Source organism: Coptis chinensis, chromosome 4 (genome assembly GCF_015680905.1).
Source record: "Coptis chinensis isolate HL-2020 chromosome 4, ASM1568090v1, whole genome shotgun sequence".
Classification (NCBI taxonomy): Eukaryota; Viridiplantae; Streptophyta; class Magnoliopsida; order Ranunculales; family Ranunculaceae; genus Coptis; species Coptis chinensis.
In genome coordinates this window covers 44316323-44343208 of record NC_141459.1, presented here as the reverse complement: position 1 = coordinate 44343208, position 26886 = coordinate 44316323, and the positions used below count along the sequence as shown (strand labels likewise).

The following is a 26886-nucleotide window of genomic DNA, read 5'->3' as shown; positions in this document are numbered from 1 at the left end:
CAATTGGCCTAAACCAAAAACAATTAAAGGTCTACGAGGTTTTTTGGGACTTACTGGCTATTACAAGAGATATGTTCAAGGTTATGGAAATATTAGCAAACCTCTCATTGAAATGTTGAAGAAGAACAACTTCAAATGGTCCAAAGTGGCAGAAGATGCATTTATGCAACTTAAAATGGCTATGACCACCACTCCAGTTCTTGCCTTACCTGATTTCACAAGGCCATTTGTTATAGAAACTGATGCTTGCGCAAGGGGAGTTGGGGCAGTACTTATACAAGAAGGCAAACCTATTGCTTTTTTCAGCAAAGCATTAAGTCCTAAAGCCCTGGGCTTCTCCACTTATGAGAAAGAGTTGTTGGCCATTGTCATGGCCGTGAACCCGATGGAGAGCTTACCTAACAGGACATCACTTCATCATTCACACAGATCAACATAGCATCAAATTTTTCATGGAGCAGAAGAGAACTACTCTACTACAACAAAGATGGCTCACAAAGCTCCTAGGATTCGATTATGAAATAAAATACAAAAGAGGAAAGGAAAATTCTGCTGCTGATGCTCTCTCTCGAGTAATGGAGGAACAAGGGTCATGCCATATAATATCTACAGTGCAGCCACAGTGGATGAAAGAAGTAATTCTCAGTTATGAACAAGACCAAGTCATACAACAACTCATTTCATAGTTGTTAGTGACACCAGATATCATTAAAAACTATTCATATGTGGCTGGGATGGTGCGATATAAAGGCAGGTTATATATTGGCAACAACAAGGACTTGAGGAAGCGACTATTGGCTACGGTGCACTCTTCTTCTGTTGGAGGTTACTCAGGTATTCAAGATAGTTACCTCAGAGCAAAATCACATTTCTATTGGCCTGGCATGAAGAAGGAGGTCTTAGGCACTATTAGTACATGTGATGTTTGTCAAAGATGCAAGGGAGAACACATTTTTCCAGCTGGCATGGTTTACTGCAACCACTACCTGTACCACATCATGCCTGGCAACACATCAGCATGGACTTCATAGAAGGACTACCCAAAGCTGAAGGTAAAGACCCCAATATAGTCACTTCATTAGCCTTAGTCACCCATACACAGCTACTACAATTGTCAAGGTCTTCATGGACAACATATACAAGTTGCATGGCCTTCCCCAATCCATTACATCAGACTGAGACAAAATCTTTATCAGCTATTTCTGGCAGAATCTCTTCAAAGCACTTGGAACTGAACTCCACCTAAGCACCTCTTATCATCCCCAAACAGATGGACAAACGGAGAGAACTAATGTTTGCCTCGAGACCTACTTGAGATGCATGACAGGACACAAACCTCAGAGTTGGGTCAAGTGGTTGCCACTTGCTGAGTGGTGGTTTAATACTAACTACCACACCAGCCTTAAAATGGCTCCATTTACTGCCTTGTATGGCTACTCTCCACCCCATTTGGCTATCCCAGCTAATGTCACTCATTCCATAGCAGCAGTGGATGATTATTTGAAAGAAAGACAGGCCATGGTTGAAGTGATTAAAGATGATCTGTACAAGGCCCAAGAGCGGATGAAATTCTATGCTGACAAGAAAAGAACAGAGAGGTCATTTGTCGTTGGTGATTGGGTATACTTGAAGCTCCAACCATACCGACAAACATCAGTAGCTCTCCGCAAAAACTTGAAGTTATCCGCCAAGTTCTATGGTCCTTTTCAAGTCCTAGCTCGAATTGGGGTGGTCGCATACAAGTTACAACTACCAATCGGCTCCAAAATCCATCCAGTGTTCCATGTTTCACAGCTGAAACTGAAGTTAGGGATTACAATAACACCAGTACCTCAACTACCATTGGTGGACCAAGAAGGCCAGTTTTTAGTGGAACCAGTAGCTATTCTGTCAAGAAGAATTGTCCCTCGGAACAACAAAGCAGTGACACAGGTGCTTGGTCAATGGTCTAACACAGTACCTGAAGACTCCACATGGGAAGACTGGTCGAGCATTACTGCTCATTTCAATCCTTGAGGACAAGGATTTTAAAGGGGAAGGCATTGTCATGTCCTATTAGGACAGACTTGGAGATCTCTTTAGTTTATAGGTACTTTAGTATTTTACTTATATTAGGTATGGAGTGGCCAAGAGTTGTTAGTAAGAGCCACGTGTAGGTAGTATAGAGCACCATAAATCTCTTGGATCTGATGTAGAAAAACTGGTATAAAAGCAAACAGAGAGATAGAAAATATAAGAAGAAAAATATCAAAAAAGAAAAGAGGCTATGTATTATGTTAATCAGAGAGATTGTTTGATTAAGGTAGTCTGATTAAGGTAGTCTATTTGGATTAGGTTTCTATTGTTGCAGTACTAGGCTCGAATATTGGGTTCGAAAATATTTGGAAAAATATCAAGGTCGATCCGATCCGATCCGAAGTCACCACTACACCAATGGTAGTCTGTTTTGGTTGACTAGAAAATATGAAATCACGAATAAGATTGTGGTGTCCATATGCGCCCGTTATTTGATTCTAGTTGCAGACAAAGACAGCTAAATGCATAGCCTCAAATTCAACGGATGCCACCTGATTATGAGTGCATTTATTTGTCAACTTTTGAGGATAAGTCCATGTTGACAACTCCAACGTTCCAGTTCTCTTGTCTTCCATATAAATAGCAAACACTGTTCTCAGTCTCTCATTACAAACACACCATATACTCTGTTTGACATTTTTTAGATGAAAGAGAGAAGTGTAAACATGTCTACTGAAGAAGTTTTTATTGGGTCTCTTGATCAAGGTACAACTAGTACACGATTTATAATCTATGATCGACTGGCTAAGGCTATTGCGACTTACCAAGTTGAGTTCACTCAAATTTATCCAGAGGCAGGGTAAGCTTAGTTTAACATAACATCAGAACTTATTTATTTCTTTTTTTTTTTTATTTGTTGTTTCTTGTTTGATCAGATGGGTAGAACATGATCCAATGGAGATATTGGAGAGTGTAAGAGTGTGCATGGAGAGAGCAGTTGAGAAGGCAACTGGAGATGGGTATAAGGTGGCTAAAGGGATTAAAGCTATTGGTCTAACTAACCAAAGAGAGACCACTGTTGTTTGGAGTAAATCTACTGGTTCTCCTCTCTACAATGCCATTGTTTGGATGGATGGTAGAACTACTTCTGTCTGCAGGTCTCATTTTCTTTCTGTACTTTTTTTGTTTATGAATTTAAGATTAGATCAGAATTTGAACTTTTCTTATTTACAGAAATTACAGATTTAAGATGACCATAGACAAATTGGTTTCATTGTATGAATTGATGCTTTGATGCCTTGAATTGCTTATGCTTAAATGATTGTTTATAATTAACACAACCCATTACTTGGAGTTTCATATTAGGAGTTGGGTTTTGTTATTTGGTAATTTGGAGAAGGAAAACCCCATTGCATATCTAATAAGCTCATTTAAGATGTGGGTTTTTGTTATATTTTGATTAGTTGAGAAGTTATAATCCTTGACTTGGTTTTCTTAATGTGTTGTAGGAGATTAGAGAGTGAATTACCAGGTGGGAGAACCCATTTTGTGGAGACTTGCGGTCTACCAATTAGTACCTACTTCAGTGCACTCAAGCTTCTCTGGTTGTTAGAAAAAGTGGCAGAAGTCAAGTCAGCAGTAGAAACAGGGGATGCTTTGTTTGGAACCATTGACACTTGGTTGATTTGGAATCTTACTGGAGGTTGTGATGGTGGGTTACATGTAACTGATGTTTCCAATGCCTCTCGGACAATGCTCATGAATCTCAAGACCTTGGATTGGGATTTACCGACTTTACAGACTCTAGGAATTCCTATTGAGATTCTGCCTAAGATCGTTAGTAATTCAGAAATCATCGGTAAAGTCATGAGTAACTGGCCACTTGTTGATATCCCAATTGCAGGATGTCTTGGTGATCAACATGCTGCAATGGTGGGGCAGGCATGTAAAAAAGGAGAAGCAAAGAGCACATACGGCACTGGCGCATTTATATTGCTAAACACTGGTGAAGAGGTGATCAACTCATCGCATGGTCTACTGAGCACACTTGCTTACAAGCTTGGACCAAATGCTCCAACTAATTATGCTTTGGAAGGTTCTATAGCTATTGCTGGAGCTGCAGTTCAGTGGCTTAGGGACAGCCTTGGCATAATTAAGACTGCTGCTGATGTTGAAGGGTTAGCTAAGAAAGTAGACAATACAGGTGGATTGTATTTTGTTCCAGCTTTCAGTGGACTGTTGTCACCGTGGTGGCGTGATGACGCGCGTGGGTCGTTAATGGGAATTTCTAGGTTCACCAACAATTCACACATAGCAAGGTCTGTGCTTGAGAGTATATGTTTTCAGGTGAATGATGTGTTGAAGTCAATGCACAAGGATGCAGGGGAGAAAGGAGAAGTCAAAAATGAGAAGGGAGAGTTCTTGCTTAGAGTGGATGGTGGAGCAACTGTTAACAACCTTTTGATGCAGATTCAGGTTTGAGTTCTTTATACAAGTGATTTTTTCAATTTAGTAGCAGCTTTTCATAGTTTTGAACTTGTTAGTGTTTACTAGCACACCATCTTACAACTTATAAGCAATTTGCTAGAACGAGCACAAACAAATCTCTTACTGTTTTAGATTATAGTATTTTTATACATCCTATACTAGTCTTGTTCAGTGTTTTATGAATTACATCTGCGGGATTATTGAACTCAAGTGCCTATTTCGTTTGTTAAGTTTCTCAATGCTGTTGCTCATGTGCAGATCAGTAGCTTAATGTTGATCATAAATTGATTCCATTTTACATTCCTCTTACAGGCAGATTTGTTGGGAAGTCCTGTCGTGAGACCAGCCGACATTGAAACAACAGCCCTTGGTGCAGCTTATGCTGCTGGACTGGCTGTTGGAGTCTGGACAGAAAAGGATATTTTCTCCAGCGAAGGGAAGCTGAAGGGAGACACCACTTTCCTACCCAAATTAGATGATGTAAAGAGGAAGAATAGAGTGGAGTCTTGGTGCAAGGTTGTTCCAAGGACATTTGGTTTGGCCGATCTTTCCCTTTGACTGTTGTCCACCCACTTTCTGTGTGCTGTCTTTTACATATTTTCCCATTCTAAACCGTGCAACGCCATATAATAAAAGGTTGGTGCTTCTGTAGATTTTATGCTCTCGTCTCTCTTATTAGATGTCAACTATACTTTTTGTGTTATTCAGTTTTGTTAAAAGAATGAACTGCTGATTGCATATGAAGAATGTTTCTTTCATAATTCCTCAAATCTGTAAATCATTTCTTGGATGATACAGTAGCATTCAAGGTGTAGACTGTTTTGTGGTAATTGAGAGAGAAATGAATTGGATAGGGGTTAACAAAGAGCCTACTCAAAAAATCCCTCTGTAAGTGCAACTCTTCTGATCATTCATCGACGCGTCATTTATTTTGATCCTTCCATGTGCCTTCAAACTCGTCGATCAGGTTACCTTCACATAAACGTAGTAAGTAACATGTTAGTAATACCACAGGCATGCAACAAGTTCAATTCTCGGACGGGACTCGTTAAGAAAGCTCCATTTATATATGCTTGCGAGCTCTACGTATAATAAGCGCCATGAAATCTAATTTTTGTCCTTTACTTGACAAGCTTTCACTTTCTGCAATGCCCCGAAGCCTACCTCCAAATTTACAGTTCGTAGAATTGAATCCCGTGGCATATCTTAGCAAAACCCCTGTGCCTCATGCAATTGTTTTAGGAGTGGAAGCGGCTATGGTGAGAGGTTGGTTAAAGATTTGGGTGGAATCTGATTCTTTGGCAGCAGTGGCATTTTTCACTAATGGAGACATCATTTGGGAGCTACAGGCAAGATGGAAAGAATGTCAGCAGAAGCTTCAGTCCATATCCATAACTCACACATAGAGAGGCGAACATCTCAGCTGATATTTTGTCTAAAACTGGAGCAAGTTTGCAAGGGGACTGTTTCCATTAGGGGTGGAAAACCCAATTTTTCCAAATTCGACAATGATATTTGTGTTTCCATATCCGTTTCGATATCTGATTTTTCCAAAAAAATAATTGGATCGGAATTAGATATGTTTTCAAAATCCAATCCGATCCGATTTCCGATTAATTTCCAAATTGTTAACGTCTATTTCATATAGTTACTAAATTAAAACTACATATAGTTTGTTACAAACCAAATAAAACCCTAAATTAAAACTACATATAGTTTACAAACCAAATAAAACCCCTAAAAAAGTAGAACATTGTCATTCACAATTTCAAGAAATCAATATTGTCATTCTAGTACTTATCTCAATTTCTCTTATCTTCTTATTTACTGAATTAATGCATTAACACGAAGAAAAAACTTGTTGAATAAACGTGTTAAAAGGTCTAAGTTGTTTACTGAATTAATACATTTCAAAATGATTGTTAAATGAAACTGGATGAACAAATGGTTATCCTAAAAAAGATTCCGATTATATAACTCAAATTTCCAATTTACTTCCGTATTTTACGGATTCATAAATATTTCTGAAAATTTTCTGATTTTCCGAACTTTCCAAATTTGAAAAAACAATTGTCATCCGAAAAATAATTGAATCGGATTTGAAAAGGATATTGTCATCCAAAAAAAAATTGAATTTTTTTCCGAAAGCCTTTTATCCGATCCGAAATCACTCCTAGTTTCGATCAGAAAAATCCTTATAGCAAGTTTGTGAGATTAGGCTAGTCTATGTGAACCCAACATGTTGGAGTTCACCTAGCATCTTGGTTAGAAACTGAGTCAACCCAGACTCAAACAATTCTTTTGTATTTTTCTTCTTTATTAATATATATTTTTTCTTACCTAGCAAAAAAAAAAAAATGCCCGAGTATAGTTCGTGATTCCGAACGAAACTTCGGAATTCCGCCTAGAATTTTGGTTTTTCAAAAAAACAGAATTCCGAATATAGAGTCGAAATATCCAAAATCCCGAATGTAATAGAGATCGAAATTTAATAAATTTCGAATTTTGAATTTATCGAATTCTGAAAATTCTGAAATTCCGAACTATGTCCCCGAGGCATATCTTCTACACCGCTATGAATTTACATTTGAGTATATGCAGCTGGTTCTGGATTTCTGGTATACAACTGGCTCTGCAGCTTCTTAATTATATCAATGTGTCATTTTAGGCTGTGCTTGGTTAGGAAAGCATTCATCTTCTTAACTCCACACGGTGAGGAAATTATATTCCGATTAACTGTGTTCAGTGCCTTTATTTGGATCTTTTCTAGACAGATGCCAACGCAATGAATTGTGTACATTTTGATATCTAATGCAGCGAACTCACATATCTGAAATCTATTTTCAGTATTTAGTGCTCAGGTTTTTACTGGAAGTGAGACTTGACATCTGTGAATATATATAACCCACAAATTCAGCTCAAACAAAATCGAGTCGCCAGGCCCAGTTTTGGGTTGTATATAAAAGTATAAACCAACTTACAAATACAATATAAACCAACTTACCAATACAATGCGACTCCACGGAAACGTTTGCAATTAAGTTTGGAGTTCGTCTATCCGTGGATATTCTCATAGAGACGAGTGTGATCCAACGGTCCAAAAATCAAAAACAAAAACTATTGGATCACACATCCAACGGTCTCGGAACCTTCATCCCTATGAAGATATTCTCGTGGTAGCCCAGGCTTTAAATTTGACATTCAAACAAACATAGCTCAAAGAGTTTATTTTTATTTTATTTTTTGTTTGAAATTGAAAAAGGAGAAAGAAAAACCCCACAATTGATGCATGCCTATGATCCAGGAAATAAAAAACTATTAATAATTGAATTACAATGAACCTACCACTAACCGGCCAATTGTACAACTTTCTATCGCATATCGACTATCACATACCATATCAGGTAATAGCTTGATACTTCAAGTTGGTGTTAAAATTTGGCAATTACAGGACTGCGGCAATTAATCAGTACCACCATAGTTCGGGATTTTGAAATTCGGATAAATCCAAAAACCGAAATTGACCATATTTCGACCCATGTTAATTTTTGATTTCGACAAAATTTCAAAATGCTTAATATTTCGACCCTATGTTGTATTTTCCGGTTTTTTTAAAAACTGAAATATCCAACAGAATTCCAAGATTCCGTTCGGAATCTTGAACACTGAGTACCACCCATGAACCAGCTTACGTTGTCCTCCAAATGGACCCTAGTTCTACTACAAGAAGGAGTCAAGACCAATGACAGACCCAATAGGTGAGTGGTGTGAGTGGGGATCACATGTCACTGTACCGAGATCTTATCCATGTATCTAGGGTTAATTTGTTAAAACCCCCTATTTTTAGACATGCATTTGAGTTTACCCCTCAAATTTTGAATCATCACAAAAGACCCCCCATTCCATCCCGCCCCGTTCAGAAATCATCCATATTTACTCTATTACCTAAAGTATCTTTCAGGGATAAACACAAATGTATGTCACCAAACTCTCAAAGCTAAAAGCTAATTATGTTGGGACAACCAAGCTTTTAGATGTTTGTTTAGCTTTGAGAGTTTGGTGAATTCATATCATCTTCTTCTGATCTCAGATCTTCTCCTTCTGCCGATTCTTCCCAACCAATCAAATTTACATCTTCTTCCAAAAGTTATTCGATTGCATTCAAATCGAAATCAAATGGTGATGATGAGAAATTGAAAAATAAGTTATAGCAAAGCTTTTGATTCATTTACGAACCACTTATAATAAAGAAGAAGATGGGTCTGCAGTTGAGAATAGTGTGCAAAAAGGACAGAAAACTGGCCGAAAAACACAACCATCTTTTTTCACACCATTTAACATGTTTTGCACTATCTTCACTAGTGGGCCTTTCAAAAAGCCTCTTATCAACAGATGATGTGTCCAAAATCACGACTAATACACTATCGATCTATTTTCGTGGTTACATTTTCAAACCTACCTCTCATAAAAGATGTCAAGTAAACTTTTGAAGACGAGATTAATACACATTCAACGAGGAACTGATTGTCAGGCAGCCCAACGATTTTGTACATAGCAAACAACACAAGTGGAGCCTCTTGTCCATGACAATATTGGAAGATAAACATAATGTCCCACCGTTATCCATCATGGCCTTTTGTGGAACTCTTAGATTGGTGTACTCAAATTTGTTGTGATCTACCCTGGTCTTTATTTGATGGAAATTACAGTAGATACATATAAGGTTCCTGACGAAATTGTTGAAACTAAAAAGGAAAACGTCTTTTTATTTTTATTTTTGTTTTGGTGAGTATTTTTTTTGTTTTTATGATTTTTTATATGGTTAGCTTATATGTGTGTTATTGGTTTTGCAGAGATAGAGATGAATCAGAGTTTGGGACGATCGAGCTTTTAGATGTCTGTTACTCACCATTGCTTTGAGAGTTTGGTGACATATATTTGTGTTTACTCCCGAGGGGTACTTTAGGTAATAGAGTAAATATGGATGATTTCTGGATGGGTCCGGAAGGGAATGGGGGTCTTTTGTGATGATTCAAAATTTGGGGGGTAAACACAAATGCATGTCTAAAAATGGGGGGTTTTAAAAAAAAATCCCATGTATCTAAGCCGAATTTTTGTGGGTATGTCACCTCAATCAGACCCGCTTGAAATTCAGTTTCAAAATGGTCTATAGGCATAAAATCCTACCTCCGAATTTGGAAGAAGCCTACTAGATGTGATGGAAGAGGCGTACTAGTGCTAGAAAACATTGAAAATCAACTAAGTAAAGCTTAAGAAGCTAAAAATTGTAAAAGAAAGTTATGAATGTTTATACGAATTTGGGAATTAAGAAGTAGCACCAACTGCGCGCCGAGCTAATTTGTGCCGGACGGCACTAGCACACCCTAGTAGTCCTATACTATAAGTGATGGAAGAAGTGTACTAGTGCTAGAAAACATTGACAATTGTTGAAGTATACATGCATGTGCCTATCAGTTCGGTTTGTTTGAACGGACTGTGTTTAGTGTTTCCTATTTTAGTGTATTAGAATATTTATATATAATTTAGCGTACTGTAACAGTTTGAATAAGAACCATAATTCTCTAGCCTCCATTAAACTTCTTCTTTATCAAATACATGAAGACCTTTAGTACTATGATGTTGTTATGATTCTCCTAACATCTCACAACAACAATCAACTAAGCAAAGCTTAGGAAGCTAAAAACTAAAGGAAAGATATGATATGATCCCCCCACACACACACATACAAAACTCTCAACATCCCAATTTTATCGTTTCAAAATTTGCAAATTTGTTACAATTAATTGCTTCATAGAACAGTTGATGTCATAATTTGCGCCTATGTCTGATGTCATAGAAATTCAGTTGGAAATCATAGAATAGAAAAGAAATTCAACATGATATATATTCAATTGAAAAAGATGACATCAATGTGTTTGTTATAGAAATTCATGACAACATAATCACAAGTTTAATCACTAGTTTTGACTTTATCTTTTTTAGGTCCAAACTAGCGATTATTAGGTTTTCATTATTCTTAGTGGTCTATTGACTATTCTTCAAAGTTTTGTCAATAGCTCTTGGTAAAGTGGTTGTTTGCAAACATTTTGTCAACCTGCAACTCCTTAGAAGCGGTATATTTGGAAACCAAAGCTCTTGACTTTCAAAGTGTGACACAGGATGAATAATAAAATCCAAAATAATAATTTTTACTCTGTAAAGAAAACTCTTCATGTAACAGTAACGTTTGAGTCGGTTAGATTTTTATTTTTCCAATTTTATCCTCATTGCTTTTTTATATTTTACAGCCTCCTATACTGCGTCTAAAATGTAAAATCTGATATTTAATAAAGGTACAAATGTCATTAAAATTTAATTCTTTAAGTTTCAAGTTAACAATTTCTACTCGGCTTTTTATGGATAGCACACGCACACGCACACGCGCACGCGGAGCGTGTACATGTACGCCAGTAATAATAATACGTATAACACAAGTGTTTACTAGTTACACGTGAAACATGAGACGTGGGGAAAGCATGACTTTTTTTTTACAAACCGTTATTTGGGTGAAGCGCAAAGAGTGTAGAAAGCAAATGTGATATTATAAGTTTTTGAAAGAAGTTGGAGGCATGCTATATGCATGACTCCAGTTTTAGGCAGGCGTTGCGAAATTGTGATAAAACAAATATAAACATTTATCAGAGCCACAGTGCATGCGAAAAAAAAGGTGTCATTGGTACAAAGCTCACAGAATTAAAGCACATCAAGACATGTCAAAATATATATAGTTAGTAGCAAATACCAATGTTAACTAGTAGAAAAAGGATTATGTTTTTTCGTAACTAGTAGAAAAAGGATTATGTTTTTTCGTGACGAATACCAAATTTTAAGATGTACGAAAGCATTTAAACACGCATTGAATTGGAGGCCCACCTGTAAAGATTGTAACAACTATTTGGCAATTCTTAGAAGCAATTTTTTTCTAATTTTCAAGCAAGTGGGAAAAAACAAAGTAGTTCTTAAAAGTTTTTTGCTAGTTTTTTTAAAAATATATATAAATGAAGTTGCTTATTAAATCTTAATATACTTAAGCAGTTTTGTGGAAATAAATGCTTCTTGCTAAATATTTATTCATTCAAAAGAAACTGAAATGTCAAATGGGGCATGGAAGTTTGGCCAGTAGTGTAGACATTAAAACATACATGACCACTTAAAAAGTATATTCTGTTATTCAAAAGAAATATATCGAAATATAAAACGGGCCAAGGAAATTTGGCATGTAGTATAGACATGGCTACACATACATATTTATATATATTTCTCATTTGTCAATAGCAATGTTATGCTGAATTATAGTAAGCAGGTAGTATTTATAACAAATTCATTTTTTTTTATCGATAATTCTTATAACAAATTCATTTTGTAATCTAAAAACAATATGTGTATATAAGAAAAAGCAAAAACATGGAACACCATAAACTACTTAATTATTCAAAGAAAAATGAGTGCACAATGGGGCAAAGATAGGACCAACCAATTCACACCAAAACTTTAGTCATAGTCAAGGTCCAAGGTAAAAACAAGTAAAAAGTTTATCAAAGTTGAACAATAAGAACGGTTCATTGATTTATATATATACGTCCATAACTCCATTAATTCTATCTACCAGAATTTTTTTCATTTCTAGCCCTACCAAACTTAGCAACCTCCAACCTCTCTACTCTTAACACCCAAAATTTATTGCAACAAACAAGCACGTGCACAAATAGTTTGATAAAGAAATCTCTGTGGTGATCAACAAAAAAAAAATATAGTATCTAAATAAGTGCACGTGTCAGATTCTAAATCGGTGATAGTAGAATTTTTGTCTTAATAAGAATTTTTTTACTCTAACTAAATTAATATAAACAGTAAATAAACAATTATTAATGTGTGTACGTGAGTCTTAGAATTTTTTTTAAAAAAAAGGTGAACCCTTTTCATATTGTGGGCAATCTTATTTTCTGTAAAGTAATAATAAAAAAAAAGATCCCCAAAATTTCACCACTTCCTATCCAAATTTAGATCGATTAGATTACAAAGATCGAATATTTACTTGATTTTCATAAAAGGGTCTATTTATTATACACAATTTGATACTTTTTGGGTTTAATTTGGTGCAAATTTGATCATTTTTTTTTTTGGCTATTTATGTATTGAGATATTGATCAGAAGTGGGCTTGTTGTAATTGAGTTAGATTGATTGAATGTTGTTGGTTTGTTGAGAAGGGGGTGGTGAGAATTGTTGTTTGGAGTTGTGAAATTTTGGTCTTTTTGAGTGAAATTATCGATGCCGGAGAATCGGCAGGTTCAGAGCAATGGGATTTCTGTTTCTTCTAATGCATCAGCTGATAATCTTGAAGGTGATATATGATCTCAATTACTCACCTTGTTTTTTTGGTTGATACTTAATTGTTAAATGATCAAGTTGTGTTACTTTTATTAATTTGATGCTTTATTTTACGCCAATTTATATGATCTTTGATTGGAAACTTGATGAGACCAGTAGTTCCAATATCATTCCAAGTGGTTAAATTCCTTAGTTGGTAAAAAAAAATTCGTTGGCGGTATGTGTAAGCTTTGGTGGATTTAGCATGGGATTGCTATGTTATATACTTGTTGATAATTATTGCCGGAGCTGATATGTATTGCTTGTTAAAATGGAAATTGCATGAATGTGGTATGTAATGCATGTTTTTTTTTTCACGCTCTTTTGTAGATGCGATGTGGAGATTGAAAATTCAGACTCAGGATGTCCAGAATGGAGTTGCTGGCCACTCTAGCCCTTATCCGGATCGTCCCGGTGAACCTGATTGTATCTATTATTTAAGAACAGGATTGTGTGGTTATGGAAGTAATTGCCGCTTTAATCATCCTCCTTATTCTGGACAGGTATAACCGCGTTGAGATTTTTCTTCCTTAGTTTAATCAATTGAATCTTGCAAGTATTGCTTGGATGAATTCCTATTCCTCATTGTTTCTTTATGTGGTTGCATTTATTGATATGAGCTTAGAAGTTGAGGTGCAGGGTGTCTCAGTAGTGATCCTCCTTACCCTTAGTTCTCCAACTTACCGTTTTCATTACCAATTTAATTGTTACTGCTTCTCTTTGAAACAGGCTGTTCAGTACAGAGGCGAACTTCCTGAAAGAGTTGGACAGCCTGATTGCCAGGTTTGTGATAATTTGAATATACATGTTTCACTGCCTTAACCCATACCAAACTGTCACAATGTTTTCAAAGAGGGTGCCCAGGCAAAGTAGGCGCTAGGCCGATTTTATTTTTAAATACATAGAATAATGTATTACTACAAGAAATGAAGAATTCAAGTTTTCTTCTTACAAATGCATAAGTTGTGACAGTTCTCCAACCGAATGAATCCAATAATTTGAAGTTCAAACAAAATAGTATACTTGTTGTTAAGACATAAAAGTTTCCCAAACTCTCTCACAATTCAAACACAAGCAAATATAGTGTAAGATGTTATGAACTAGTCAACTAGGTCTCTAACTCTTCTTCTCCACATCCCTTTAAGACTCTCTCTCTCCATAAGACTCAAACTAGTACAGATCATGAGTTGTCAGATGTGTTATTTATTTAACAGACCATTCACTGTAAAAAACCATTCACTGCTGCTGAAGAGAGAATGGTTTTTTATTAAGCGAGGCCGTGAAGAAGGGAGAGAAATTGCTGATGCTACTATTAAGTTTAAGTCCTTGCGGCTTTTAATTTCTGTTCTTGGGCTTTCGGTGTTTTAGTTCATCTTGAGCATCTTTTTTGCTTTGGGCTTTTGTCCTTTATTTTTGAGAAAACTTCTTGATCCAGCACTCTAGCCTGATTAGTCTACACACTACCTAGCACCTAGGCGGCCGCGTAGACCGCTTTTAGAACACCGAGCTGTCATTTCTCTTGTTGATGTATACCTTTTAATATTTGTTTTAATCTGTGAAATGGGTTCTCTTACTAAAGTTAGAGATTTAGTATCATTGAGATGAAAACAGCTCAATGCAGCCAAAAGAAGAACCAGTTGAGAAAACTGTTAGAATGGGTGGGAACTAAAAGATAGGAAGACCCGAATTTATGGTTTTTGAATTATACGGTTTCGTTGAGGTTAATCTTGAGTTTGACAACAATTGGGAAGGGAGATTTAGTATCATTGAGATGAAAACAGCTCAATGCAGCCAAAAGAAGAACCAGTTGAGTAGAATGGGTAATAGGAAGACCCTTTTGAATTATACTTTCGGAGGTTAATCTTGAGTTTGACAACAATTGAAGGGAGTAGTAATTGTGGTGTTTCCATGTATTAATAGTATTTCCCGTATTATAGTTTGTTACCTCTTGTCCCTTTTATTTTGTGTGTTTGGACATGTCTTTTGTTATATTTTAGGAAAGTAGTATTTTCTTTTTCAGTTACTAATTGTGTGCTTTTATTTAATTCCACATGAGAAATTTTATGCCTTTCGCTCTAGAAGTATCTCCACCATTGTGTATAATCTAGTCTATGATTAATGATGTCATGTTCCCTTATATAATTAGATGAAAGTCGATGTCCGTGTCAACTTTGTCAATTCATACAACTAGCTAGAAAGTTCTTTACCTCTAGCATCGTCGCTTAGTATGTGTTGCAGTGCAATTTTGATAATTACCACATTTCCCTGTGATTTTTTTTCAAGAAAAAAAAATTGTTTTTCTTTAGAAATTCACGATTGAACAAACGGAAAACAGTTCTACACTATCTATTCTCGTAGGACAAAACTTTTCAGTTTATAGGATGCTCTGCTCTAATCAATTTATAATCAGTGTCTGCGTGTTTCTCGACTGCAGTATTTCCTCAAGACAGGAACCTGCAGATTTGGATCAACTTGTAAATATAATCATCCACGAGACAAGCACATTGCGGGGCAGGTTCCATTGAACGTTTTAGGTTTACCTATGCGACAGGTACCTGCTTTCCTTGGATTTTCTTTTGTTTTAATGTTATATAATCTTTCCTCGCTGGGTTTGCACTAAAAATTCCATGGTTTACATAAATATTTAATCAGTATTGCCTGTTACTTGAAATGAGACTTAAACAAGGTCAACAGGCTATTCCAATTCTCATATGAACTTCTTTGTCAGGAAGAGAAGCCATGTCCATATTACATGCGAAACTGGTCGTGTAAGTTTGGGATTGCCTGCAAATTTCATCATCCGCAGCCACTGGGAGCTGTTGTACCTGTAACTGGAACGGGTGCATATGGATCTACAAGCTCATCAGTGGCACCTCAATCTGGTTTAGCTTATGCTGGTGGACTCCCAGCATGGTCTTTACCAAGAGCACCTTACGCATCAGGTTCAAGACTGCAAGGTCCCCAGGCTTACATGCCTGTAGTTATTTCACCTTCCCAAGGCATTTTACATGGACAGCAAGGCTGGAACACTTATACTGTCAGTAACTGATCTCTTAAGATGAAAACCCTTTTTAATGGTTTTAGTTGCATTATGCTGATAACTTCATGACTATTAATGACTTCTACATGAACATGTATGTCGTAGTTCTGTTCCATTTGCATATATCATGATTACTACTGTTTGCTATCTGATTGTGACTAGTATATGCACGCTTGTGTCTCTGTTTGGAAAAACTTTTGAAACCAGTATGTTTAACCACATGTGAATTATTTAGTGTGTTTTTTTTTTTCCTGCATATGGATTAATTTTACTGTGTGTTATGCAAGTATATTCTTTCTGCTATGCAATAGAAGTTCTCTTCTTAAATTCTCATTATAGATGATTATGCTAGCCCGATATAGGCAAATTGGCTATAGAAAAAATTCATCTCTTGTTGATCCAGAATAATATCTGTTCATCATGTGTCCCCAAATGGCAGTGGGAAAGGGATCATGTAGGAAACTGAGTAACGAAATCCACATTAAATCATCTTTTATTTTCATTTTGTCATTAATTACAATTTTTTTCCTGGATAGATGTGAAGATGGTCACACCTGATACCTTTGGATTGTAGGACACATTTTTTTTCTTTTCCAACCACAGGAGAACTGAAAGATAATGTAAGAGATGTAGATATGATTTAAAAAGAATGTAAATGAACTTCTGTTATCTTGATCTTAATGATCTGACCACTGATGCTGGAGGTGTATAAAGGCCTATCATGCTTGCTTCCTATTCTAGTGCTCATCTTCAAGGCCTTAATAATCTCTCAAACCAGATATGGTCACATAGGGAAGACAAAGAGTCAAGGTAACTTGATAAAGTGGAACAGAGAGAGGTTAGATGGTTGTCGCATATAAGGTTTTCCCCAATGATACCTATTCTTAAACTGTTTAAACCTTCATGGCTTCATGCTATAATATAATTGTACTGGAAGCAAACATCATTGCATTTAAAGTCCAAGTCACAACTCTTAAGATTTTGGGCAATGAATTCTCAGGGAAAATTGGGTTTATACATGCTGATTGCGTTAGTGCAACAGCGAATACTAAATAAGGTTATCCATGAATTCTCAATTTACAACCTTCAGATTGTTTGCCCAATTTGGATGACTGGCAGTAGTCTAACAATACAAGTGCTAAAGGTACAGAGGCCGGGGGCTTTACCTATATCTGACGAATCTAAGGTTTTCCATGAATTTCCTTCATCTGAACTGATGGATAGTGTGACTATAACTCTATAATTTTTGAATTTTGAGGTACTAAAACATGTTGTGAACTGGTGAAAATTAAGTAAACTGTGAATTATTATGATCTTATCTTACTTCTTTGGTGACGGAGTTTTAAGCTTTGTAGTGGTAAAGCCTTATGTGCCGACCATATTCTGAAAATTTTCATGTGTAATGCGTCATGCATGTGAAGTGTACAATGCATAGACTATTCTACATTCACTAGATCTGTTATTTTACCATTCAGGGAACCATGACTCAGGTTTCGTCTAACAATGCTCTTGGATCAAATCTTGTCTACAACTCTAAGAATCAAGGTGACTTAGGTGCGAGTGGGCAAATGCCCTTTTTGTCAACATCTGTCGTTCATTTCCCAGAGAGACCTGACCAACCAGAATGTCAATATTACATGAAGACTGGAAGCTGCAAATATGGACCTACTTGCAAGTACCATCATCCTAAAGAGAGGCTTACTTCTTTGGCCACAGGCTCTTTGGGGCCGTACGGACTGCCTCTCAGACCTGTAAGTTACACTAATAACAAAATTCTTTCTCATCTTGGGGTAACATGAATGCTAGCATATTATTGACTGTGGCTTTGTTGGTGACCCTGTTTTCTTTTTATTTCTTATGTTTAGGGTCAGGCCATATGCACATTCTACAGTATGTATGGAATCTGCAAATTTGGCTCAACGTGCAAATTTGATCACCCAATGGCAGGATTCTATAACTATGGTGTGAATGTACCGGCACTCACCATGCCAGAGCCACCTTCTTATCCTTACCATAGGAGCTCAGTCGTATCCCATTCATCAGAAACTTCTCCCAAATCATCAAGGTTACCTGATAGGAGCTTTAAACCTGAAACAGCAAGTCCAAAACATCAGAACCTGGATACAAAAGAATCTGAGGATTTGTCGCAACAAGTTTCCTCTCCAACACAAACTTCACCGACCTCTTTAGAACCATCTCATGATCAATCTGATTAAGCGTCTTCATGTTTTGTTCCCTTTTGCCCTCTCATTTTATTTTATTTTTTCAAGTTATTTTTCAAGGGAATTTTTTTTTCGCACATGTGCCTCCTCTTCCCCATTTTCACCTGTGGTTCTGTGGAGTTGGATACGCTATCTGATGTTTGAAGAGGTCGATGAAGACAGGAGGCATTGAGGGTTTTTTGTGGTGAATAAAATGCAGGTGGAAATGTAAGCTCCTTTTTGGGTCAGTTATTGTTTAAATTTCACAACAGTCAATATAAACTATTGCTGTAAGGGTTTGTGACTGCTTGTGTGGGAGGAATGCTGAAGGATGATAAATCTTCGCCTGTTGGCACTGCCACCATTTTTTCCTTCTTCTTTTTGGCATTTTTAAAGATACTGGAACAATTGGTCAAACTTATTTATGTAAGTGGGCACTTCAATAACACTACAGATGTATTTAGAAAAAGAAAATGCGAAATCTTTACCAGTCTGGTAGATTTCAATAAACTGTTTGGTAAAATATATGCAGTTGCAAAGAGGAGTGATTTGTACTGTCATGTGCCGTGTTGCAATACTGACATTATAACTGAAATGCCTTTGAAAGCGTCACAGCAATTGCAATTGATTCAACGAATTTTGCTTTGCACAAGTTGCAGCAATTTTATTAATGAAAACTGATTGCATGGGCTAATAATATTAAGCCCAAAGAATTAGGATCGAATCTTGGGCCTCAATATATTCCACGTGGACTCAAAATCTGAAAAGAAACAAGTTAAAAAGATTCCTAGATGCAGCCGTCAAAAAAGGCTTCTAGAATGAATGACAACAACCTTGTTTTCTGCTAAAAATGTAGTTTTCCTTGTTATTATGATCTTTGGGTGAAATGAATCGGTTCAGAAAAGCTGAAATATTAGTAGGGGTACCAAATTTGAAAAGAAAAGCTTTAAATTCATGGTCTGCTGTTCAAGACACTTATTTTTCAACCAAGGTACCTTCTTTATACTCTTATTTTCTAGATGGGTATTGCTTTGTTGAGTTTTATTAATTTTTGGGTTTTGTTTGATTATTATAATGAAGGATGTTTTTGAGAGACATAAGGTGGTGTTTACTATTGCAACTTCTGTTGGCTCTGTTTTAACTGCTTGGGCAGGTCAGTTTTTCTTCTTTTCTGGAATTATGTTTTTATCTTCAATGAATGTGGGGTGGGGGAATCAGCTATTTTCCCTCACGATGAACGTAAGTTTTTTTTTAACAAGTATGGGATGTGTACTGTTCGAGAGCATTGTTCTTTAGTGGTCCAAGGATACCAAGTAAATAACTTTGTTCTGAGAGAGAGAGAAACTTCCATCTTTTCCATTCCAACTCCCATGTCAAAACCATGATATAACCATATGAAACCTGAGTAATTTTGAACTACAAGAAAAAAGAAAAAAATATATGGGGGATACCATATATTAGTGTACCTGTATCATTGACATAACCATGGTGCCTTTTTCACCTTTAGAACTTGAAATTGTGTTGCAGGCTACTCACTACGGTATCTTCATCAAACAAAAGTTGAGGAACGGCTGGAGTCTATTGAAAAGGCTGTAAGTGTTTATTGTCTTTGTATCAGTATTCTTATTTCCAGACAAACTGCCTTATGTTTTTTTTACCGGACCACATTAATTTCAAATAATAGCTTGTAAGCAACTTTTTCCTGAGGGCTTGAATGTTAGAGATATCATGCTTCATATACTTTCTATAATAATTTCTATACACAGGCTTGCAATTTGTGAAAACTGATTTATATCGTCACGATTCACATGTACATAAACAAAACAAAAAAGGGTACGAAAATACTTGTTTCTGAATGGTTTTGAATCGAAAGATGCAGTGTAACATATGTCTCAATGGCCCAATGTATCCTTTGTCATTGCATTTTCCTCTAAATTCTAACTGGTTGGAATCCACTGGGTCCTCAACTGATGTAAACATTTGGAAAGGAATACATATACCACCCCTGAAGTGTGTTTGAATGAATAATTGTAGTATGGATCCTTTTGTTTCAACTTTTTATTTGTGCTCCTCAACAATATCTAGCGTCATCTTCTGTCATGGACATCTAACAGCTTACCGTGCATGTTGAAAGTAGGTTGACCACATTTCATTTTGACTCAAGCAAAATGTGATTTGTTTGTTGTGGAAGGATTATCTTCCTTCTCAGCATTAAATTTTCTATTTCACACAGCATTTATTGTCTTCTATTGGCTCGCTTGTCTGTTTTTAGCTCCTTTTGGTGCACTGTTTTTCGAACGTAGATAGAAAAGTAAAAAGGGTCTCCTTTGTCTTTCAATGTACAATACCATAGAAATGTAGAAAGTTTGTATATTTTGTGGAGGATTTCTTGAAAGAAACCTGTTAATGTATTGTGCAATTCATCTCTTCTCATTAACTTATTTCTGCAATTTATTAAGAGGGAGAGTGTATTTTTTAAAAAATTCTATGTTGCAAGTGAAACATTTTTTTATTGTTAGAAGTGGAATGTACTATATATCCAATCAAAAAAGATTTTAGTAAGAGATATATCCTATGGTACAACAATAATAACACAGAGTGTCCCTCAAATGGAAGGCAAGCAAAACTGAATCAATGCAGAAGGTGTAGCAAAACTCTGTAGCTCAAAAGTAAGACCTGCTTACCAAAGTATCCAATCTTAAGGGTAAATCTATATTATTCTTAAACAAATGAGACAGAAAGCTTAGTTTGAACCTTTAGTTGGAGTCTGGGTGTTTGATAGACTTATGTTATACCCCATAACATTATTGGGTCTTCCTTTCTGGGAAAACAGTCGTTGTAAGAGCAGCTATATTTATTGGCTTTTATCGTTTAACATAGTTGTTCTTAAGGGAGCAAGATGAGTGGGCTAAGGGGTGCCAAACTAGTTAGGATGTCTAGTTACAATGTAGATGCGTTTTCACCCTCTCTTTGTTGTCATTAAGTTGCATTCACATTGATGAAATTCAATTGACCAATAAAACAAAATAAAAGGGACCTTTTTTTTATTGGAATACTGCCTACTTTTGCTCATTGTAACATGTAAATTCTTCTTTCTTCTTTCATTTTCTTCATCTGGAGTGGTAACATAACTCTTCTGTTTTATCAGATGAAAGAAACTCAACACATTCAACATGATGAGGTCAAGAAGATTGTAACCACAGGAAGAGTCAGTACTGCAGCTTGTATTGCCACTGCTGGAACCTCTTTAGTAATCGGGTTTGTCCTCACACAGCTATTTTCTTTGGAAACTATTTTTTATTGTTAAAACTGTAGATTAACTAGATTTATTAGTTATTTCATAGAGTTGTTTCTTGTCATTGTGTATGTTTCTTAACTTATGACATATACATGTACACATATAAGATTTTTTGCTTTTTTATTAGAGATGAAGGTCCTGATGATAAATCATAAATGTCTGATAATAACAATCTTCTTTGGCAGCTTTATTTTCAGTTGGCTTGTAGTCTTGGATCTGTTAGGGTCTTTTTTTTCGAGGATATCTCATCCTACTTTTTCCTTATTGACTTGTATATATTCACTTCAAAACAATACCAGTGAAAATGGCAAGGGGAATGAAATAGGCCCTTTTATGCTTTTAAGCTTATATATGTCAGTAATGTGCGGAAGTTTTCTTGATACATCTCATATTACCAAAAGTGGTATATCTGCTATCGTTTTAGTTCTGAAGGAAGCATTTATTTTCTTTTAGAGGGTGGGGAAAGAGAAATGTTGCTATTTCTAATTGTACTAAACGAGACAGAAGTAAAGTGCTCGGGACAATATATATATATATATATATATATATATGGGGATGGTTATATGAACTCCACTAAAACGAACTCCAAATGAACTCCACCACTTAACTCAATGAACTAGAAGCTGATTTTTGGTGGAGATGTTTTCCACACAATAGAGATCATCCTCACAAAAAATCAGCTCATTTGAAGATGTACAACCTCATCAAAAATCATTTATAAAGTTATGAAATTATCCAACGGTCCAGATTTTTTTAATTTCGATACAATTTTTGACAAGGTTAGACATATTCAATTGAGCTGATTTTTGGTGGGGGTGTTCTCCATCATGAGATGTACACATCCACAAAAAATTAGTCCTCAGTTCATTTTGTAAGTTCATTTTTATGAGTGGAGTAACTTTGGAGTCGCTATAAGGTGGAGTTCATATAACCATCCCTATATATATATATATATATATATATATATATTTGAAATATTTAGAGGGTTAAGGCAAACCCACACCGGTTACATTGAATTGAAGGACCCTAGCCCGAAGGCTTACATTGCCCGAAGGGCTCATCAACCCCGAATGGAACCTAGCTCGAAGGCTCTCGCCGATGCGCCACTTTGAGTAGACCCAACTGCCTCCATCTTGTCATGAAGACTTGCTTTCGCTCCTCGGCCCACCGATCGTGGCAGCACCATGTCTCTAGCCCGAAGGCTCACCTGGCCCAAAGGCCCATTACATAATTACACAAGAAAGAAATCCCAACCAACAGTTGGTGAGATTCGAACTTGCAACCTCTCCCATGAGGAGAGGGGTACACAACCAATTGAGCTAGAATCATATTTACTTTATCTTTTTATGAAAAAGTAATGTGATTTTCTTTCAGAAGAGTTCAATTTCAGATGGACTGGGGCGGTGGGTAAATGCAAGCGTAGTTTCTTTTCAGAATGGAGTACGAGCGTTTAGTACTTTAGCTTAGTAGTTGGAGAAAGCATATGATGTACTCCATGTCATTCTTCATATCATCTATCTGCTGGCATGCTCCTTCCACTTCTTTATTGTATACCAAGTTTTTATAAGAAAAATGAAGTACAAGACCAACACGGAACACGAGAAAAGGGTACAATCAGCAACGTCTTACTGTGGCTCCAAGATGGAAGCAAACACCCGCTTCCTAGTGAGAGCAGCAAGCGGAAATAAAGCTTACAGTTTTGATGTCCGTTAGCATAGATTTCCTTGAGGTCCACGTTAAAAATTCTGGAGTCTATGTCATAATTTAATACATATCCTGCTCAGTGAAATTTGAAGTTTCCTTGGTACTCTCCTTCCAAACAGTCCACATAAATCCCAAAAGGAGGTTTAACCGCCTTTAGATGAAAAAACCTTGTGAGCATTTGAGGAGAGGCCGGCCTCTATTACCTTATTGTAGATCTTGAATTAAATGGACGTAATCTGCTGTATACTGTGTTTCTCAAGTGAATTTATCTGTAATTATGTACTAAGGTGTATTTTTATCTCAGTATGCAATTTTTCACAACTTCAACACATACGTGAATGCCTGTGACATTTCCCTTTTCATCCTCTGTGAGCGAACAAATTTTGACTGGTGCCCATGCTGGAGGCAGGGTTCACACAATCAAACATCACGTGCTGTTGATTCCTAATTTTGTTGAATCTTCGTATAATGTCACTTAGAAGATCTCCATGACGCTTTCAGAAAATATAAATTCTGTTAAACTGATTTGTGAACCACTGAACCTAAAGTCATTTCACTCTTACATGTTCTTGCATGCTGCATTTCTGTTTCTTTTTCTTTTTGCTGCCTTCACCTTGCTTTGTATGTAGCGACCTGATATAAATCCCCCTCCAACATCAAAGCCATCACTTTAATGATGAGAAAATCTGTACGCATACCATATATCTTTCTTTGCGCTTTATTATATGTTGATCTGCTGACCACTTGCACTGAATATATAGGTATGGCTTGGGATTGCGAGGTGGGATATGGTATGCAAACAGAAGATTCAGAAAAGACCAGCAAAAATTATTAGGCCATATAAAACCTCGAAGATGGAGATTTCAATTTCTTAAAAGACCGTTCTCAAGATTAAGAGGGCCAAATGGTGCAATCAAAAGTTCTGAAACCTTGCAGAAGAATGCAACTTCTCTCCCTGTCAACAATACCAGTGTCGTCAATGGTTAATTGTGCAGCTTCGTTCAGTTTATTGTAATAGTTTATTGATAAAGAATGTAAGGAAAAAGTATGTTTGGTATAGCTCTTATATTGTACAGCCTTTGTGCTCGTTTAATTTATCAGGAAAGCAAGCTCTTTCTGTTTTCGCATATTTTGTTTGAAGTCGTTTATTTATATATATACTATGGTCCTATAGTATCACATCTTTGAATTCAGTTAGTATATAGAAATCTCTGTAAAGTCCAACCTTGACAGAGATTTTCTATTCATCAGCGACAAACCCTAATTTGATACTAGACTTCGATCAGATGTTGCGCTGAAAAGTGTCCAATGTAGGTCCAATAAAAAACAAAATTGTAATTTGCAATTGTTTAGCTAAACTAGCAGAACTTTTGATTTCTCCTTGAATGGTGGACGGATGTATGAAAACAGTAAATACCTAATGTCCCTTAGCAATGTTGTGGGGAAACTGACGTTTAATAGGAGTCCAGGTCGCCTAACCCAACACAATTTAACCTTTTAGAGGGTTTCCAATACTTTTTAGTGGACTCAAGACAGAAAAGATGTATATTAGCCGGAGGGGCAGTGTATGAACTTCATTCAAATTGATTGCTATTCTTGTATGGTGTATCTTACGTTCTTAGATCAGTATGAAAGCTAGTACCGTTCATTGTGGATAAAACTTGGCGTTGATGGATCGCAGGGACTATATGCAAAACTAGGACTACCAAAGCCAATGTTGCAATGAAAGATCAGACTAGCACTACCGAAGCCAGTGTTGCTTTTGAAGGGCCGTAAACTGCCCCATTGTAACGGATGTACAATTGTAATAGTTATGTAATGAGTGAAAACATGTCAACCATATGTCCAGACTAGGGTCCGAACCACTCCAGATGACATTAGGCAGATATATGCCACTTTGGAAGTCCAAACCTTCTCGCATCCTCCCAATTCCCTTCTTAACTTGTAGAAGGTTTTAAGACACCCCAAATCAAGCTAAAGAACACCTCAACCAGAGCATCGAGTTGGGAGTTATGGCTGGTTGAAGTTTCAACTTGGTTTAATGTTCCCTTTTGATTGCTTTGGAAAATAGTTTTGACATATATGTGGGGGAACTGCAAGCATCCTCTGGGGACTATTGTCTTCGCTTGCAGCAATTGTATTGTTGATTATTCGAATGAAAGTTAATTTATATCTTCTTATGAACTGTTGCCCTTCTTATGAATTGCTTACTTACTGCTTCTGCTCACTATTATATACGTACAATTGTGATTTGATTAATGTTTACTCAAAACATTGCTAGCTCGCACTGCTCACTCAAATAACAGGCTTACTTGGGACTAGTTACGCTTAAGTGCCGCAAGACACACTATGTCCAAGCGTGTCCATGACAGTTGGTATCATAGCCAAATTTAACTCCCTTGCTAGTTGCCAAACATGACAAAAGAAAAAGGTCCCGCTGCTCCTGAGATCGACGAAAGTGACGATCTTGATCTAAACACCACGCGACCAAACAAAGAACGCCTCATGGCATTGGAAAGACAAATGGCTGCAATTGCCAAACTTCCAAATGGAATTAGCAGACCGGACGAACAAGTCTACGACATGATGAACGATCATGAAGAAGTGAGAGGGACGGTTACCTCCCTCCAACAACAAGTGGAGGATCTCACCTCCAAGTTGAACCTAGTTATGAAAGTTGTTAGTTCACATGACCACACATCATCCTCATTCTTGGGTGACCGCCCCAAGATCAAAATTCCAAAACCTCGAGTATACAAAGGTGTTTGCGATGCCAAAAAACTGGAGAACTTCATCTTTGACATCCAGCAATACTTTCTGGTAGTAAAACCGGAACTAAAGCGGACAAAGTCACGATGGTCGCAATATACTTGTCCGATGACGCCAAACTATGGTGGCGTACTAAATACACTGAGATCGAACAGGACAGACTGTGATCCCTTCATGGGAAGACCTCAAGCGAGAACTAAAGAGGCAATTCCTCCCATAGAATGAAGAAAGTTGTGCAACCTGTCGCAAACTGGATCAATCCCTGAGTATGTCAAGCAATTCTCTGCTTGCATGCTTGACATCCAGGGCATGAGCGAAGAAGACAAGCTGTTTTATTTCACTGAGGGACTCAAACACTGGGCTCAGATGGAACTCCAAAGACACCAGGTTAAGGACCTGGCATCTATTGTTGCTACCACAGAACGACTGACGGATTATGCTCCTGTCTGGACAGAACACTCCAAGAAGTATGTTCCACCTAAGATCAGGGACTCAACAAACCACCCCAACAAAGCCAAAAGTGGGGGAGAGAGTTCTAAAGCAAGTACCAACACCAATCAGAATGCAAACTATGGTAATAACTCCAACTACAGGAGGGATAACGACAGGTTCCAACCTCATCGAGAAAATGGGAATAACAGCTACAACAACTACAACAATCGTCCTCCCCGTTGCCTACTACGCAGCGAGAGTCATCCCACGTTCAAATGTCCTCAGAGGGCAGCACTGAATGCCTTCTGTGTTGCCTCCCAGCAACCTGCCACCCAACCTAAATAGGAGGATGGGGAAGAAGATGTTCACATGAGGGTAATGCACATGCTGAATGCTATCAAGGGCCAAGCTGTCCAACATCAGGCCGACAGGCCACAAGGACAAGGTGCTTCCTCGAACAAGGAACTTATGTATGTGGATATGATGATCCAAGGGACTCCTACCAAAGCTA

General features: G+C 36.9%; 4 protein-coding genes across 4 annotated transcripts; all 4 read left to right on the top strand.

Moving 5' to 3' along the window:
• The first annotated feature begins 1172 nt into the window (after nt 1–1172).
• Nucleotides 1173–5264, top strand: LOC147503630 (glycerol kinase-like). Its single transcript, XM_086556898.1, has 4 exons — nt 1173–2875; nt 2952–3173; nt 3525–4491; nt 4816–5264. Exons 1-4 carry the CDS (start codon nt 2721–2723, stop codon nt 5059–5061), a joined length of 1590 nt encoding a protein of 529 aa, XP_086413024.1. The 5' UTR covers nt 1173–2720; the 3' UTR covers nt 5062–5264.
• LOC147503631 (uncharacterized) lies at nt 1408–2016 on the top strand. Its single transcript, XM_086604908.1, has one exon. It carries the CDS (start codon nt 1408–1410, stop codon nt 2014–2016), a length of 609 nt encoding a protein of 202 aa, XP_086461034.1.
• A 6901-nt stretch (nt 5265–12165) lies between the features above and the next one.
• On the top strand, nt 12166–18697 carry LOC147503629 (Zinc finger C-x8-C-x5-C-x3-H type family protein). The gene is made up of 7 exons (XM_086556896.1): nt 12166–12905; nt 13262–13434; nt 13661–13714; nt 15366–15482; nt 15660–15968; nt 17447–17722; nt 17837–18697. The coding sequence occupies exons 1-7, from the start codon at nt 12833–12835 to the stop codon at nt 18185–18187; spliced, it is 1353 nt and encodes a 450-aa protein (XP_086413022.1). The 5' UTR covers nt 12166–12832; the 3' UTR covers nt 18188–18697.
• A 242-nt stretch (nt 18698–18939) lies between these two features.
• Nucleotides 18940–24301, top strand: LOC147503628 (triacylglycerol lipase-like protein). The gene is made up of 5 exons (XM_086556897.1): nt 18940–19163; nt 19253–19325; nt 19700–19764; nt 21321–21430; nt 23936–24301. The coding sequence occupies exons 1-5, from the start codon at nt 19059–19061 to the stop codon at nt 24159–24161; spliced, it is 579 nt and encodes a 192-aa protein (XP_086413023.1). The 5' UTR covers nt 18940–19058; the 3' UTR covers nt 24162–24301.
• Nucleotides 24302–26886: the final 2585 nt, after the last annotated feature.